Consider the following 17,661-nt stretch of genomic DNA (forward strand, 5'->3'; position numbering starts at 1 on the left):
TACATTTTTTTCCCTTTGTAGTGTCTAAATCAGCTGTGATAATGTAATAGTTTTCCAGTGCTGACAAGTATTTTTCCAGTGCTGACAAGTAGATTGCGCAAAATCAGAGTCGCACCGACAGATTTAGCGTGGATCAGTTTCAAATCATTTCAATGAAGTGATTTGGAACTGTCATTTTTGTATGGCGAAATCTTGATAAATTTTTAAGATTAGTGGGATAATCCATTCAACAGCCGAAATCGTAAACGCATCCTTAGCTGCTTAAGGCTTCCAAATCTTTCTTTTAAAAGCCCAAAACAATGCTCTACTCTAACACGGTATTTACTGTGCCGTAAATTAAATGCAATTCGGGCATTTCTATCCAACTGTCTTGCGTTGCTTCTGTAAGGGGTTATTAACGTTTCAGATAAAGGGTATGCCGAGTCCCCAGTAATCCATTGCTGTGAAGAAAAATACTGATCATTTTGTTGAAAGAGTGAGCTATTTCGATATATACGAGCATCATGCCAGCTCCCAGGGTGACCAACCACAACATGTCGAATTACTGGTTTATAGTCACAAACTATTTGTGCTTTTATTGAGTATATGTGATTTCTGGAGAAGTATGATGTATGGTCTTCAATTGGCGATTCTGCTAATTTAATCTCGGTTCCATCAATATATCCAATACAAAACGGTAACTCATCAAAGGTATCCCATACTATTTTCGATCGTTCAACCTCATCGGGCCAATATACAGTATACTCTCGAAAAGTAAATCGATTGGTATTTTGGGTAATTTACTTTTCCAAATATATACATAAATTATCTGTTTTTATAATATTAAATGCATTTTTAAACTTAAAAAATTCATTCAGTTATTTGCTTCAATAAAACATATGGATTTACATGAAAAACATATGTATTTATTATGAAGAGAAAAAAATTTGAATATTCTTTTGTTTTTTTTTTCTTTTGCAATATATTTTCTGTCCATTTACATATGTACATATCTCAAAGTTTATTTACTAAACAGACGCGATAAACAAGAGAGTAAGTGTTTTTGCAACATCGTAAAAAACGCTGCTTGCTTCGTTTCGAATTTTTTATCACATTCTCTGAAAAGTAAATTAAAAAATTTACTTTTTCGAGGTGCATGTGTAATTTTAAAGGTGATTTACTTTTCCGCGATCATTTACTTTCTGAGAATTTACTTTTCGAGAGTATGCTGTATATACTTAGATTTGTGACGCAAGAAAAATTCTTTTTGTTATTATCGATATAGTTTCGCCATCTCCCATTCCAAAAATTGTCGCTATTTTTAATATGCTGCGCTTTCTCCCGACGAACCCAATCGAAACAGTGTGATTGCTAATTGCAATTCGACAGAAAATTGCTTACATGAGTGCGCTTTGTTGAATTCCTCATGGTTTTTTTAAATCAACTAGCATATTATATTGGTCTCTATCTACTCTTAACATTTGGCGGAATCGGTCTTCGTCCAGTGTTGTCAAAATATTATTGCGCCAAATGTCTGACTTAGGTATTGTGCTATAAACTCCTCATCGACATTCCATATCAACAGATATTTTGTCAGCCAATTAATCTAGAACTGCATCCACTGCGTCATCATCACTTTCGATTTCTAGAAGAAAATTGTTATTAACTGAAATTCTGCATAAAAATATTTCTTACCTTCAATGTCCATAATTTCATCAATTAAAGCGTCAGTTAATTTTTCTTTAAAACTTTTTTTCGGCATTTGCTCAGAAATCACAAAAGAGACGTTCACTGTTGATGGTAAATATATGCAATTGCATAATTTTGCAAACTCAGATGCACCAGATTCTGAATTGCCCTAATAAAAACTCAAACTATTAACCAACCTTTTAGCCCTTTGTGCCAAAAAATATGCAACAATTCAACTCCCCATAAACGTACTTAGTGCAAGCATAAATATCACCCAAAACTAGAGATGAGCGATATTGCGATTTTTAAATCACTGTGATTTCAGTGATTGCTATTTTTAAATCACTGTGATTTTATATTGCTATTGCGATTCGCAAATGTTGGAGTGGTTCGGCTACCTGACACTTAGAGCGTATTGCATAGTTCATTTATATGTTGGTATGATGGTTTCACACATTTCTTAGAAGGAATTACCATTAGTGTGGTTGATAATTTGTTTGTTTAGTATACCCGCTTTTAATATTTTCAAGACCAAATAATTAACGCGAGTTTCCTAATCTTTGGGAAAATATTAAAAACCCGTAATTTTTTTTATTCCATAATTTTTTCTGAAATTAATTAGTTACAATTCTTGTTTTCATCACAAAAAGCTTTCAAATGTGGTTTTAACAATAAGTAAAATTAAAAATTTTATTAAAACAAATTAAAATATTCCATTTTGATTATATTTCATCTACCACTTCAAACATCACACTTCACTTCTTTTCCTTGATACATTTCCTGCCATTATTAAAAATTATAAGAACGTTGACGAAAAATGGCATATACGATATATACAATACCCTGAAGAAAGTTGTTACTTTTCTGCTATTTGCTATTGTGATCGTAATTCACAGGTTCGAACAGCTATCGTAAATCACAGTTTCGAGCTGCGATCGCAATTCACAGGTTCGAACTGCGATCACAGTTTCGAATTGCGATCGCAATCACTGGTTCGAACTGCGATCGCAATCACTGCTATTTATAAAAAGTGATCGCAGTTGCGATTTGCGATTTTTCAATCACAGTGAAAAAATCACCGGTAGTGAAATATCGCTCATCACTACCCAAAACTAATTTGCATACACAATTATGTTACAGATTTTCATGCCTAATTATTTTGCAAAGCCTAAAGGTAGGCTATAACTAGCGATCTTACGGTTTTTTTCTTACGGATTTTTTCTTACGGCTTTACTATCACTTTTTTTCAGTTAGGTCCCGTAGCAAAATCCCTATCTTCTCCAAGCCTGCCGTAAGGAACTTAGTTCCAAAAATCACATAAAAATCATTCACTTATGATATGAAAGAAACTTTTTTTCATCGCATTTAGGTAAACAAAAAATAACCCGAAAATGTGCCTTGGTGTTAGTGCATAGAGAAAAAATCTGTAGTTGTATTGAAATATTTGAGAAAAATGGTTAGCCGTAGTTGGCAGGATCGTAGCTTAACTATACAGTCGTCATGGAGCCCAACACTGATTTTAAATTTTAAGTTAAGTTTTCAATTTCAGTTATAACTAGTATAACTGCTGTTTTCTCAATGTCTAGTTAGTATTACTGTGTAAACGTTATGAGCCATGTACAATGTTGAGCAGGTTCAAACAATAACTTTTTTGCCGCCCAAACAGGTTTTTGTAGGCGCGGGGACGATGAAGAAAAACGAGCCGCTCGTACTTATGTGGTGCGCTTTGTGTTTTCCTCGTAACTGCTCGCTGCTACGCAATCTCCCATTCATTTTCTTTTTGAAGTTCCTTTCATGGTTGCAACAGCGTTGGTTTATTTATATTATATTCGGATATTTAAATATTATTACACATTTTTGAATGCATACTATATATGCATAATAAGTAATGGTAATGAGCCACAAAAGCATCCCCGTTTGAACTTCGTCTATGCTTATAGACTTTACAGATTTCACAGCTTCGATCTAACCAAGACTCCTCTCGTCGGTAAAATTGACCAGAATTTTACTGATGGATGGTTGCTAACCAAATATTGATAAAACCATTTTTCAACATATTGCCGATAAAGTTGTGGTTCAGCGCTTAATCATTTACATTGTGAAAACGGCCCTAAGAAAGTTTTGTAGGAAATATTAATAAAATAAAAAAATGTGAAGGCCCCACAAAGTATTTAATAGATAAGGTTGTTTTGATACTTGTATCAATACTTCTTGACTCGATTAAACCCATTTGTGACATTCAGACATGCTATTATAGAGAAATATTCTTGTCTTCGAATTTTACTTATACTATATCTAACAAATCGACCGATATTTTCGTTAAAATTTAACTAAAGACTTATTCGGTAACTAGTGGCTTAAACAGTTTTAGTTCGAATTGAACAATTTTTGGTAATAAGATGGCACACTTTAAAGCGCAATTCGTTATGAGCTGTATCCCGTTATACATATGTATATATTGGTGCTTTATTTGTATACTAGAATATGAAAAAATCACACAGAATTTAAAATTGTTTTATATAGAAAATATTGAACCCAATTTCGTACATTTTCGCACAGAATATCAAAAGAAGATTTACGTGTCACTTTTTACACAATTTTAAATTACATTTGATTGTTTCACTTTCCATTACAAAAAACATGAAGTAATTAATATAATGGGGAAAGGTGGCTTACTTACTTTCAAAAACTACCCAAATCATACCAACACTCTTCAAGCCCCTAGGTACATATAATTAATGTATGGGATGTACAATTGAAATTCAAAGAGAATCCTTTCCTGATAATAGTAACTCCCTGTATGAAAAATGAGCTGAATACGGTCAATACTTCCCTGGGAACCCATATACCTAATATAAAGATGTTCGAACTTTCGAGTGCCTTTATGCTACATACATATATCCGCCAATTAATTATATCATTGAAAATTAGAGAGCGTATTTTATTTATAAAAGTGCACGTTGGTGCATAAAATAGATAAAATTGGGTTAAAACTTGACCTACATCCCATATAACTAATATCAGGATTTTCGATCCGGCTGACTTCACTCCATAGTATCGCTGAACAAGGGAAGGAGGAGGAGTGAACTTGGGAACATGTTCTTAATAAGTGGCTTGATAATACTTAATAGAAAAAATCGCGTCGATACTACTCCAACTCCTATATACCAAAAATATACATATATAAAATTGCTTGGATTCCGATCCTCTGGTTGACATTTTACACCTTATGATATTTTCCAGGTTTTGATCCCTGCAAGTCGCAAGAGTATAAAATGTTCGGTTACACTCGAACTTAAATCTTCCTTGCTTGTTTTTATTTAAAATATTTAATTTTTATCCTTTTACTTGTACTGAATACATTGTATTGTTGTTTTGCTACTTTTATTTTTTTTTGCTAATGAGTGTCATAATTATTTAGAATTTATGTGTTCGGTTTTAAATCTTTTACAATACTGAGCGATCTGGAATAACGTTGAAAGTACACACTCTGTTACAAGGTGCGTTCCAAAGGTGGAATTTTTGAATCTAGCGCCCCCTGGTCGTGCCATCTATATGTCGACTGGTGCGTTAGAATCTGCTATCTTTATCGATTGTCCAATAAGAATTTCATGACATTTCAATGATTGGAAATGAAGTTATTGCGTCTTAAGTGTCAGTATGTTTGTGTTATTGGTGCGAAAATGACCTTCGAAAAAAGAGCCAACATTAAATTTTGTTTTAAAATTGGTAAAACTTTTACCGAAACATTTCAATTGATGAAACAAGTTTATGGTGATAATTGCCTATCCCGTAGCAGAGTGCACGAGTGGTTTCAAGGTTTTCAAAGTGGTCGTGGGGACATACGAGTAAATGACGATCAACATGTGGGCCAATCAAAATCCGTGATCATCGGAAATTCCATCGAAACTGTGCATGAATTCATCAATAATCAGCCGAAATCATCATTGAGATTCATGGGAATGGAATTGAATACTTTTAATTTTTTCAGTAATATTTACTTCTGGAAATAAATAATCAAAAAATAATTGAATGTTAAAAACACATAAAACTATCATTTTACTTTCGAAGTGCGTAAGGATAAAATTTCATTAAAATAGATAAAATGATCATTTTACCCCCGGTAAGTGTGTTCAAGGAAGGATTTCCAGATTAGAAAGTTTCAACTTCAACTCTTGCAGTTCTTGAAAGTGCAGTTCTCCTCACATCTCTACACTTTTTTACTGCTCTTTTTATTCACATCCGTTGAGTCTTTTCCGACCATCACCTATTTTGTTTTTTAAGCTCTGAAAATGGGATATTAAATTTGCCACGAAGATATACTTGTATAAATCATTATCCGGCCTCTATAGCTTAAAGTTGTCATTCTAACTGACCTGTCACAATCAAGTTCTTGAATGGTTAACTTTTTTATTAGACAAGATGCCTTTTCGAAATTTTGTATGGATATCCGAATAGCATATAACATAGCAAACTGACCGTTAAGTTCTCGCATGAAAACGTTTTTATTTGTGTGCAGCAAATGTTAACTTTTTTCTAATTATAATTCAAAATACAAGACTTTTCCTGGAGTAAACATGTATATATATGTATATACTAGTTAGCACCACACACATTCAAAAAGTATGATATGATGCATTAATATCATATGATACAAAGCAATATAATATTATATGACACCACTAAATCGCTGAGAGAGCGACACGTGTAGTGGCAACCTATGGGAAGCACAGCGTCAGCAAACTCCATACCCATTGCAGCGGCAAACATATGTAGGTCTAGAGGTTAGTTTAATTAATTGTAAACTTTAGTCAGAGATAAAGGAATGTCCAACTCCTATCTCACTGAAAGTGAAAGAACAATTGCTAAACGTCAAAACCTCCTGAACTTTGACAGTTGATCGATTTCAGGAGGTTTTGACGGAAACGAGCGATGGCCAGATTGAAATCTTATCAAAAAATTTGTAAACGGAGGGATTTGTTGCATCGTTCCAGACCACTTATAAAAAATGTAAAACAATGAAAATTAAATAAATCTGTGAAATTTAAAGGTATTTGATAAAACGTTATGTAATTTGATGCATCATAGTATTATTTTCAATGGAAAATAATTAAAAACATTTAATGATTGAGAGCTAACAAGCTTAAATCCTTTTATTGTAAATAGTTTCTCCATACAATAAATAACCCTATACAGTAATTTTTATTCGTACTAAATGTTGGGAGTTTTGATTTAAATGCCCAAAAATTATTATTTTGATCAATCTGGCTATAATGGAAAATGTTATAAAAAACGATAATTTTGAAGCGCTCTCACACTGGAATAAATTGGACATCCCTCTATTCCTGCTTTAGTTCTTAAGCGAAATTCAATACAGGAGCATGGCTCCCGGAAAACATTTTTTTATAAAAAATAACTAAACGTTTTTTAACTTACTATATGATAACATCATTCGTTATTATCAACGTTCTGTTGGCAAGATCATATGCCCTGTTTGAAATAACGGAATATTTAGAACGCGTGTCCTTCCATTAGAATGGATGGCAATCAAAATATTCGGAAGCAATGTTTTTAATATCACATTAACAAATAAAAAATAAGCAAATATCACTAACAAATAAACATTCCGTTTGAATTCATATTCTTTTTTTATTTTTGCAAAAACTTAAATTTTTTTAACTGAACTATATTTACGTTTTATGTGAATTTGATATTTTTATTTCAAGTTTCGAAGATGAGCTTTCAGATATGTCCATTTATTGAATATAGTGACAGCGAATGTTATCTACATATCTTATATAACATTGACGTAGTTTGACTAGTTGGAATTTTGATTAATCAGTGTTTAAAATAGTGATTACTACCTAACAATTTAGTTTTGTGATTTAATACAGATTTACCATCAACTGGTTTTAATTTGTTCAGGCTTGTTGGAACTACTTACTTATGTTATTCGGACATATATGTACATACAGTAACTGTTTGAATAGTGAATATTGCACACTTGCACTTACCACTCGCTTTGAACGTTCACCTTGTTTGGAGTAGAAACGCTCGGGATTATAACGGGTGATTTTTTAAGAGCTTGATAACTTTTTTTTAAAAAAAAACGCATAAAATTTGCAAAATCTCATCGGTTCTTTATTTGAAACGTTAGATTGGTTCATGACATTTACTTTTTGAAGATAATTTCATTTAAATGTTGACCGCGGCTGCGTCTTAGGTGGTCCATTCGGAAAGTCCAATTTTGGGCAACTTTTTCGAGCATTTCGGCCGGAATAGCCCGAATTTCTTCGGAAATGTTGTCTTCCAAAGCTGGAATAGTTGCTGGCTTATTTCTGTAGACTTTAGACTTGACGTAGCCCCACAAAAAATAGTCTAAAGGCGTTAAATCGCATGATCTTGGTGGCCAACTTACGGGTCCATTTCTTGAGATGAATTGTTGTCCGAAGTTTTCCCTCAAAATGGCCATAGAATCGCGAGCTGTGTGGCATGTAGCGCCATCTTGTTGAAACCACATGTCAACCAAGTTCAGTTCTTCCATTTTTGGCAACAAAAAGTTTGTTAGCATCGAACGATAGCGATCGCCATTCACCGTAACGTTGCGTCCAACAGCATCTTTGAAAAAATACGGTCCAATGATTCCACCAGCGTACAAACCACACCAAACAGTGCATTTTTCGGGATGCATGGGCAGTTCTTGAACGGCTTCTGGTTGTTCTTCACCCCAAATGCGGCAATTTTGCTTATTTACGTAGCCATTCAACCAGAAATGAGCCTCATCGCTGAACAAAACACGCGCGCGAAACACATTTCGAACCAAACACTGATTTTGGTAATAAAATTCAATGATTTGCAAGCGTTGCTCGTTAGTAAGTCTATTCATGATGAAATGTCAAAGCATACTGAGCATCTTTCTCTTTGACACCATGTCTGAAATCCCACGTGATCTGTCAAATACTAATGCATGAAAATCCTAACCTCAAAAAAATCACCCGTTATTAATTCTTTGCTTTGGGAATTATTTCAGAAAGCTTAAACACGACAAATGCTTTAATTACTAAATAAGGATATATTAATCGGGTTTGAAAAGAAAATGGTTTACAAGCTTTATGCTGACTCTCAAATGTTTTAATCACTAACTAAGGATATTTGTGTACACCGGATTAGAAAAGAAAATGGTTCGCAAGCTTAAATACTGACACGCAAATGCTTGGATCACAAAGGAGGCGTAGCGGGAGGCGATCGAAATTGACAATATACGGGCTGGTAGTTAATTCAAACTGAACCGCTGTGCAGCGGGGACGATCTCTTTTGTTGGCTGGCATCCTGCTCCGTGTAATCGAGTGTGGTATGTATGCTATGGTGTGGGTGTGAGATGCTCTCACATGTGGGTTGTATTGATGTGGATTGTAGTAATGTCGAGGTGAGTGTGGTGAGTGTAGCGTGTTAGAGATGTGTGTAGATGAGGTTTGGGGCAGGCGACTAAGGCTCATTTAGCTAAATAGTTCAGGTTCAACTAGCTGTCACCTAAAAATATTTAGTTAATTCTTTCATATATAAAAAAATTGCTTCCCATGTTATCCACATGCGAATGGTTAATCTGAGAAATATCTTAACCCTGCTTAGATAACGTACGTCTGCGAGACGTACACTTGTTTTATTTTTCGTTCTCTCTCTCCCAACCGTTAAAAGGGAATATTCTCGCTTTCAGTTTTCTCAGTAGTTAACTGCAGAACAAATATCCAAAATAAAAGTATAATAATTAAATAAAAGATCTACGTAAAAAAATATCTGCAAAAGTGTTGCCATTGACATCCTTAAAGGACGAAAACTTGAATACGTCTCTCAGACGTACGTTATCTTTTCAGTACTTAAAAATAACGTTATCTAAGCAGGGTTAATGATACTACATATCAGTATAGGTGTGAGTTCCTCCTAAACTTTCGTGGAAAAATGTCTCGAGTTAAGTTACACCAGTATTTATTCTTTATTTAATTATTTCAAATTCATTATTTTGGTAATGACGCTGAATTCATGTGAACGTACATGTTTACTATTCGTCAATTAAAAATTAACACAGTTGAAGCTCCGTAACTCGCAATGCGACATACGTAAATATTTTCTTCTTTACTGCCGTAGAAATCGCTTACGCTGTTATAGCCGAGTTAACAACAGTGCTCCAGTCGTCTCCCCTTTTCACTACGTGGCGTCAATTAAAAATTCCAAGCGAAGCCAGGTCCTTCTCAAAAGGGCCATAAACTCGCAACGTCGACTCATGTGATGTTGTCATCGTCCATGCCTCTGCACTATATAACAAGATGGGAATAATGAGTGACTTATAGAGTTTCTTTCGTCGAGAGAGGACTTTACTTCTCAATTGCCTACTTAGTCCGAAGTGGCACCTGTTGGCAAGAGATATCCTGACATTGTTGTTGTTATTGATGCTGGTTCCTAAATAGACGAAATTATGTACAACTTTGAAGTTATGACTGTCAACAGTGTCGACCACTGTTTGTTTGATGACAGGAAATATTTCTACTTGCCCTCGTTCACCACCAGACCCATTTGCTACGCTGCCTTATCCATTCTGCAGAAAGCAGAACTAACGGCGTGGCTGTTAAGACCAATGTTGTCAATATCTTCGGCATACGACAGCACTGTACACTCTTATAAAAGATTATACAGATATCTTGGCATAAAGGCAGCTCCTTTTTGTGCTGTCGAAGGCAACTTTGAAATCGACGAAGAGGTGGGGTGTGTCGATTCTCTTTTTACGGACCTTTTCCAAGATTTGGCGAATGGTGAATATGTATGTGGTCAGTTGTTGATTTGCCAGGTCTTAAGCCACACTGATAAGGCCCAATCAGTTTGTTGACGATGGGCTTTAATCTTTCACACAATACGCTCGATAGAACCTTATACGCGATGTTAAGGAGGGTTATCCCACGGTAGTTGACGCAGATTGTAGGGTCTCCCTTTTTGTAGATTGGGCTTAAGGGGGTATTCTACTGTAGAAATAAAATTTTGGGCAGTTTTTTGAATTTTATTAAACAAAAAAAAACAAACATATTTTTACTATCAATTTTTTTATGGTGTTTTTATTGATATCTTAAGAATACAGAAAAAATAATTTACAAAAATATATTAATTATTAAAATAACTAGAGGAGGGGGAGAGACAGGTGTAAAAAAAGGCGCATCCTGGTGACATTGATCCCGACTCTCCTGGTGGTCTGAAAAAAAATCAAAAGAAATTCTTAATAAGTAAGGGTGCTGTTATAGTCCCTACCTCAGGGAACACGAAAAAAAATTTTTTTTACGTTTTTTTTGAAATACCTGAGTTTTTTTTTAATATTAAAAACAAAGGATTAAGGATGTTATAAAGATAAAGGATTAATAAAGAAGGTTCACTCAAAATTTCAAGTAAATCGATTGTATAGAACTTGAGATAATGCCGGCACCGTGTGGAATAAAGTAGTTTCGAGAAAAACGGGGCTAGGTACCGCGTCACTAAACTAACTATAGCTCTTAAACTAATTTTAATTTTTAAAAATCCTTTGGAGGATATGTTCTTAAGGGTCTAAACTTTAAATATTGGGTTGTCAAAAAAGTCTTGCGGTATTTTCGCTAGTTGGCGCTGAAAGCGCGTAGTTCTAGTTTTATTCGTCGCATCAGGTCATGCTATACCTTTTTGGAAAGCTCATTTCACGCGCTAACAAGTATTTGATTGATTGTCGTTTTTTTTAAGTCGTTCGTGAGTTATAGCGTCGCAAACAGGGAACAAAATAAAGACAAAATACGGCATATTTTACAGTACTACTACGATAAAGGCAAAAATGCATCTCAAGCCGCCAATAAAATTTGTACAGTTTATGGACCCGATACAGTTTCCATTTCCACCGCACAACGATGGTTTCAACGTTTTCGTTCTGGTGTAGAGGTGGTCGAAGATGCGCCACGCTCCGGAAGGCCTGTCGTCGAAAATTGCGATAAAATCGCTGAATTGGTCGAAAGAGACCGGCATAGTAGCAGCCGTAGCATCTGTCAAGAGCTGGGCATGAGTCATCAAAAATTCATTTCAATTTCAATAAAAAAAAAATTCAATAAAAATACCGCAAGACTTTTTTGACAACCCAATATATAAAAAAAATCGACTATTTCAAAATTCTAGAGTAGAATACCCCCTTAAATTCTAATCGTAGGGCATGCTTTCGTCCGACCATATTTTGCAAAGAAGCTTATACATGCTCCTTATCAGTTCTTCGCCGCCGTGTTTGAAAAGCTTGGCAGGCAATCCATCGGCCCCCACCAATTTAGGCACACTGGTATATAGCGTACTTGTTTACTGAAATATTATCTTATTTGCCTATTCTCTTTAAAATGATATTAACAGGTCAATTGAAAAGTCCCCGGCTTGACACATACATTGATTTCGCTACTAAATTAAATCCATACTATACTCGTATTTACTTAGCCCTTACCTTCAAAAGATGCATGTATAAATTTTACAGCTGTCGGATCAGTACCTTGTGGAAAAATACAGTCAAAGCAAGACATGGCTCAGGCCCCAGGAAAATGAACCATCAAGGATTTCTATGCTAACTGGTGAAATGAAATCCGAAGACTGTCAACGCAGTGGAAGCCCAAGGATCAAACCACGTCAAGTGGTCCATGAAATGTCGCAGATTATTAAAGATGAATATTTGCCGCGTTGTGTCACATACTTTTAATTTTTTTTCAGCGTGAAGAACACATGAAAAATGTCAATTGTTTAACAAAACATTATGTAAAATATTAATATTTAAACAAATGGATTGAAAAAACTATCTATAATGTAGCACGAACATTTTTCTTTGACATAATTCATTTCATCGATTTATCTCTAGTAGTTTATGAGAAAATAATTTTACAATTTATCGTGCTATAAATTTCAACCTTCAACAACTTTAACAAAAAATAGAAATTTGACGAAATATTTAAATCACAGGGTATGTGTCTGATACCCTTCTTAATGAACTGCTAATTTCCAAAATTGGTAATTTTGCGAAATTTTCATGGACCACTTGACGTGGTCTGACCCCCAAGAGAGGTTGTTACCAACGAAAATTGGCATATGAGAAAGTTTTGTGCAAAGTGGGTGCTGCGGGAGCTCACTTTTGACCAAAGGAACGACAAGTTGAGGATTCGGCGCAGTGTTTAAGATGTTGAAGTGAATAAATCCGGACGTCTGTATTTTGGGATCGGAAAATAATTGGAGATTTTTTCATTATTCTTGGTTAAATTGTTTTAATTATTGAAGGCGAAATTTACATAAACATTGTTTCTTTGTCTAAAAAGAAAAAAAGATACAGATTCTGCTCAAGTAGAAGTCACCACGTGTGTTTATCCCTCTAAATATTACTATTACATATTATATTGGGGTGGACAATGGAATTCCTCAGCCGGATTTATAAGAGATGATATGTCTTCTTGCACCATAGATTATGAGGATTCTGAAGAAGAAATTATTTAACCGCCATCCAAAAGTCATGTAACGTATTCCTTTGCAATAATTAATTCCTATTTAAATAATAATATTATTAATATTATTAAAACAACTGACGTTCACTACAAAGCACTAAAGAGATTGGAATCTTACAAGTATTTCACTGAAACAAACAAGCAAAAAATATATGGTATGTTCAAACAAAAATTACAGAATACGTGTTTTATGTAAATAATAAGACTGTGTATAAAACCATATTTTAGAACTTTTTGAAAAATGTTATGTTTAAATGAAAACTTTCGAACTTTAAGTTTTTTGTGGATTATGTTGATTCGATTTAGGAAGTTCGACTGTAGTTTCAAAGTGCGACAAACTAGGAAGTGACCGACAAAAAACTTGTATCATTTTGAGATATCAAATTAATTAATATGCATTCGTTTCAGGCAAAATTAATAGATGCTCACGCAAGAACTGTGAATATGAGCGAATTATCAACAAACTTTTCTAAAGAAATTTCTGCTATTAAACTGTACCTGCGGGATGATTCCACCCGAATTCAAGATTTATGGCTTGAATTAAGTCAAAATCTATCCCTTAAATGGATTGCTCTTCATGCAAACATTCAACGCAATGAGGTAAGTTAATGCAATCAACTTCTTTATTTAAAAATGTCCTTTAAAAATTATTTTTACATACACTATATTTAACTTGGTGCAAGCCATATCTATTTTTACCCCGATTTCGGGGGTTTTTATTCAACATCCAAGCCACCAATAAATTATTTTAATCGTTCAATTTCGGTCGTTTTCTGTTTTATTCCGGCTATTCAAAAGAAATATTATTGAAAATTATTCAGTGAAAACCTAATGTGTGTTTCGCGCAAAGTGATCAATTACAGTTTGAAATTTGTTACGAAGTCACGAAGAGGTCGCGCTAATATCGGTTGGCGTTATTTTTGCCATCAACGTCTGGCAGCCCAAGACACATGAATGGGTACCCCCAGGATGCGATGACATACGTATGGAATTAGGGATAGCGGTCAATCAGCAAGCGATCGTCACGATGTCACAGCACGACTTCTCAAACAACAATTACGATGCTTGATGGACTTTATTTTGAAGCAACGTATGGTATACTATATATGGTGCTCTTAGATGCTGTATGTACTGCCGCACACACATTTCTTTGTGTGGTGGTTACATCAGATCAAGTTGATGAACTCATTTCTGCAGAAATTCCTGATGCAGAGTATTTTACGAAGTGATGACAACCAATATGGTTCATGGACCTTGCGGACACCACAATCACACTTCGGTTTGTATGTCTGACAATAAATGCACGAAACATTATCTACGTGCTTTTTTTCGGAAACACAAACTGGAAATGATGGAAATCCACACTATCGGCGTAGCTCACCAGACGACAATGGAAAGCGGTTATTGGCCTTGAGCGAGATGAGATCACCAAGTATCAAATGGGTCGATACGTGAACTGCAATAAAGCGCTTTGTGGGATATTTACTTTTGCAGTTCATGAACGTTTTTCGACTCTCGTACGTCTCTTAATTCATTTGGAGAATGGCTAAAGAGTGTATTTCAACCCATGGAATACATTACGGACAGTGGAAACACTACCAGTGACTAAATTGACTTTCACGAGTTTTTTCTCAACTTGCGCCAGTGATTCGTTTGCGAGAACATTGCTAATGCCTTGATATTATACATGGAATGCATCGTCGAGGAAATATGTATGTAGTTACGCAGAAAGCAAGGCAAATTCTGGCTCATTCGTCCAGTGGTTTGATATCAATTCAATCTGCCTTTTGTCAATTCACCTCAACAATGCCAACATTGCCAACACCGTGAATTATCCAAAACCATCTTCTCTGTACATTTACGCACCGAAACAGAAACTAAAAACTGTTGTCTATCAAGCTGCGTAACATTGAAAAAATTTTAGGGAAATCGAAAATAAATGATTTTTAACACAACGTAAATTCAAATTTCTTTTCATTTCAAAACACATAATTTCACGCAGGGGTCAGCTAGTATAAAAATAAATATACTTATATCAAAAGCGATCACCACTAACAGCATGAGCTATCCATTAATAAACATCGAGAACTTAGTCCCGCAGTTAATAATTAAACTAGGTCAGCCTACGTTAAGTTAATAAGATATCAAGTTTTTTTGTAATAAATGTAGTTTCTTCGAATAATAGTGTATGTTGAATTGTACAGCAGCATTTTTTATTATAATTATCTGTATTTTGCCACAGCTGAAAGTATGCGAATTAGTCGATTTTGTTTGTAAATCAACTGAACCTATTTTTCTATATTTTACATTCGAGATGGCACGAAAGGTCTTGAATGAAGCTTTTGATGACTATAGGGCCACGTTATCGAGGTTCTCTTTCGACATCTCAACCCGATGACATTTTATCAAGATATTTAGGCCTTTTGGTACGAGTCTAGCATTAGCACGTACTTAGGGTTGCCACCTTTTTTTGCAGTTAAAGTACATTGGTTATTATAGGTAAGAAAAAAAAGTACATACTATCAAAATAAAGTATAATTTATAATTTATTATTATATTTAACAACATATTTTTTATTGCTTTTTGCAATTTGTATCAAATTTGCATCTTTACTGAACAATTGCACAGCATCTTTACATTCTATATTTAAATTAAAATAAATAAGTAATTCATTTTTTATCAAATTCAGAGACGCTTTGTTTCTTTCGTCTCGCCATTTGCTATTCATCACAGAAAAAACTCTTTCTGTGAATGCTGTCGTGGCGGGAATAGACAATAAAAATGAAATTACCTTATACAAGTTTAAAAACGTACTAAACAAATGTTAATGCGAATGCTAATGCTAATTTTAATGAAGTTCTTCTATTTTGAGAATAAGCAGTTGTCTTTTGTCCATATCTTATTATACGAGGGCTGTCCGATAAATAACCGACCTCAACGTGAAGCTAGCGGCACATCTGAAAAAAAAGTTTCTACTTCAAATTGTGCATATTATAATAGCTACTCGCCAAAACTTCAGAAATTTATCTTGCGCAATTATCTGTTGACAGTCGTTTTTGTGAGTCTATTTCGGTGATTTCCCCAAAATGGAAAAAATTGAATATCGAGCTGTAATTAAATTCTTTTTTGAAAGGCAATACGCCTTCACAAATCAAAGATGGTTGAGAGCACCATCTTTTACCACCGTAAAATTTTGGGCAGCTGAATTTAAACGTGGTCGCAGGAGCTTGGAAGATGATGAACGTCCTGGGCGTCCAAAAACTGTAACCACTAACGATAACATCGTTAAAGTTCATCAATTGGTACTAGACGACCGCCGGATTAAAGTTAGGGAAATAGCTGAGATTATGAAGATGTCAAAAGAAATTGTTTGTCACATATTAAACCAAGATTTGGGCATGAGAAAGCTGTCCGCGCGTTGGGTGCCGCGTTTGCTTACGCTAGACCACAAACGTGCGCGCATGAACATTTCCAGCGCTCTGTTGGCTCAGTTTAGAGGCAACAAGACCGAGTTTTGGCGCCGATTGATAACTGTAGACGAAATTTGGATTCATCATTATACGCCCGAAACAAAAAACCAATCTAAACAGTGGATTGAAAAGAGGGAACCAGCCCCAAAAAAACCTAAAGCTGTGTATTCGGCTGGGAAAGTGATGGCGGGTGTTTTTTGGGACAGCCATGGAATTATTTTATCGACTATCTTGAAAAAGGAAAAACTATAACAGGAGCATACTACGCATCATTATTGGACAAGCTAAAGGAAGAAATTTCGAAAAATCGGCCACATTTGCAAAAAAAGAAAGTCTTGTTCCACCAAGACAACGCACCATCTTACACCTCAACAGTCGCCATGGCGAAAATCCACGAATTGCGGTTCGAACTGCTTGACCATCCACCTTATTCACCGGATCTAGCACCAAGCGACTTTTTTTTGTTTCCTCAACTTAAAACTGCTCTCGGCGGCCAGAGATTTTCGTCAAATGAGGAGGCAATCTCTTTCGTGAACTCGTATTTTGCAGACAAAGACGCCAAGTACTATTTGGAAGGGTTGCAGAGATGGGAGAATCGCTGGGAGAAGTGTGTGGAGTTACAAGGAGACTATGTAGAAAAAAAAAAAAAAATTTGAAAAAGTCGCGTGCATCATGGTTAGGTCGGTTATTTATCGGACAGCCCTCGTAAGTTAGTCGGCAACCAATTTGACATTATAATTACTTAATATAAAATAAATGAATAAAAACAATTTAATGTTGGTTTTAACTGAAATTCCTTTTTACATATATAGAACAATTTAATTTTTGAAATTGTTAAAATTATAAACTTGAAATATAAACATCTAAAAACTGTGATATATATTCCTATTCTGGAGATCCTCTTCTATCAGTCTCCAAAACTGTAATATTGAATTAAATATATGCTTCTTCTATTTAAAATAAAATTAATAAATGGTTATCCTAGTAGTGGTACATTTTTC

The 17,661-nt window shown here is 34.8% G+C and overlaps 1 protein-coding gene across 2 annotated transcripts in view; it reads left to right on the forward strand.

The window, feature by feature from the left end:
• Window positions 1-17,661, forward strand: part of LOC105222398 (uncharacterized) — a 113,511-nt gene that overhangs the window by 61,735 nt on the left and 34,115 nt on the right. For both annotated transcript variants that reach the window (XM_049451372.1, XM_049451371.1), the window contains exon 4: window positions 13,599-13,790. In XM_049451372.1, coding sequence (XP_049307329.1) covers window positions 13,599-13,790 — 192 coding nt within the window. The remainder of the gene's footprint in view (window positions 1-13,598; window positions 13,791-17,661) is intronic.

The sequence above is a fragment of the Bactrocera dorsalis genome, chromosome 3 (genome assembly GCF_023373825.1).
Source record: "Bactrocera dorsalis isolate Fly_Bdor chromosome 3, ASM2337382v1, whole genome shotgun sequence".
NCBI classification, from domain to species: Eukaryota; Metazoa; Arthropoda; class Insecta; order Diptera; family Tephritidae; genus Bactrocera; species Bactrocera dorsalis.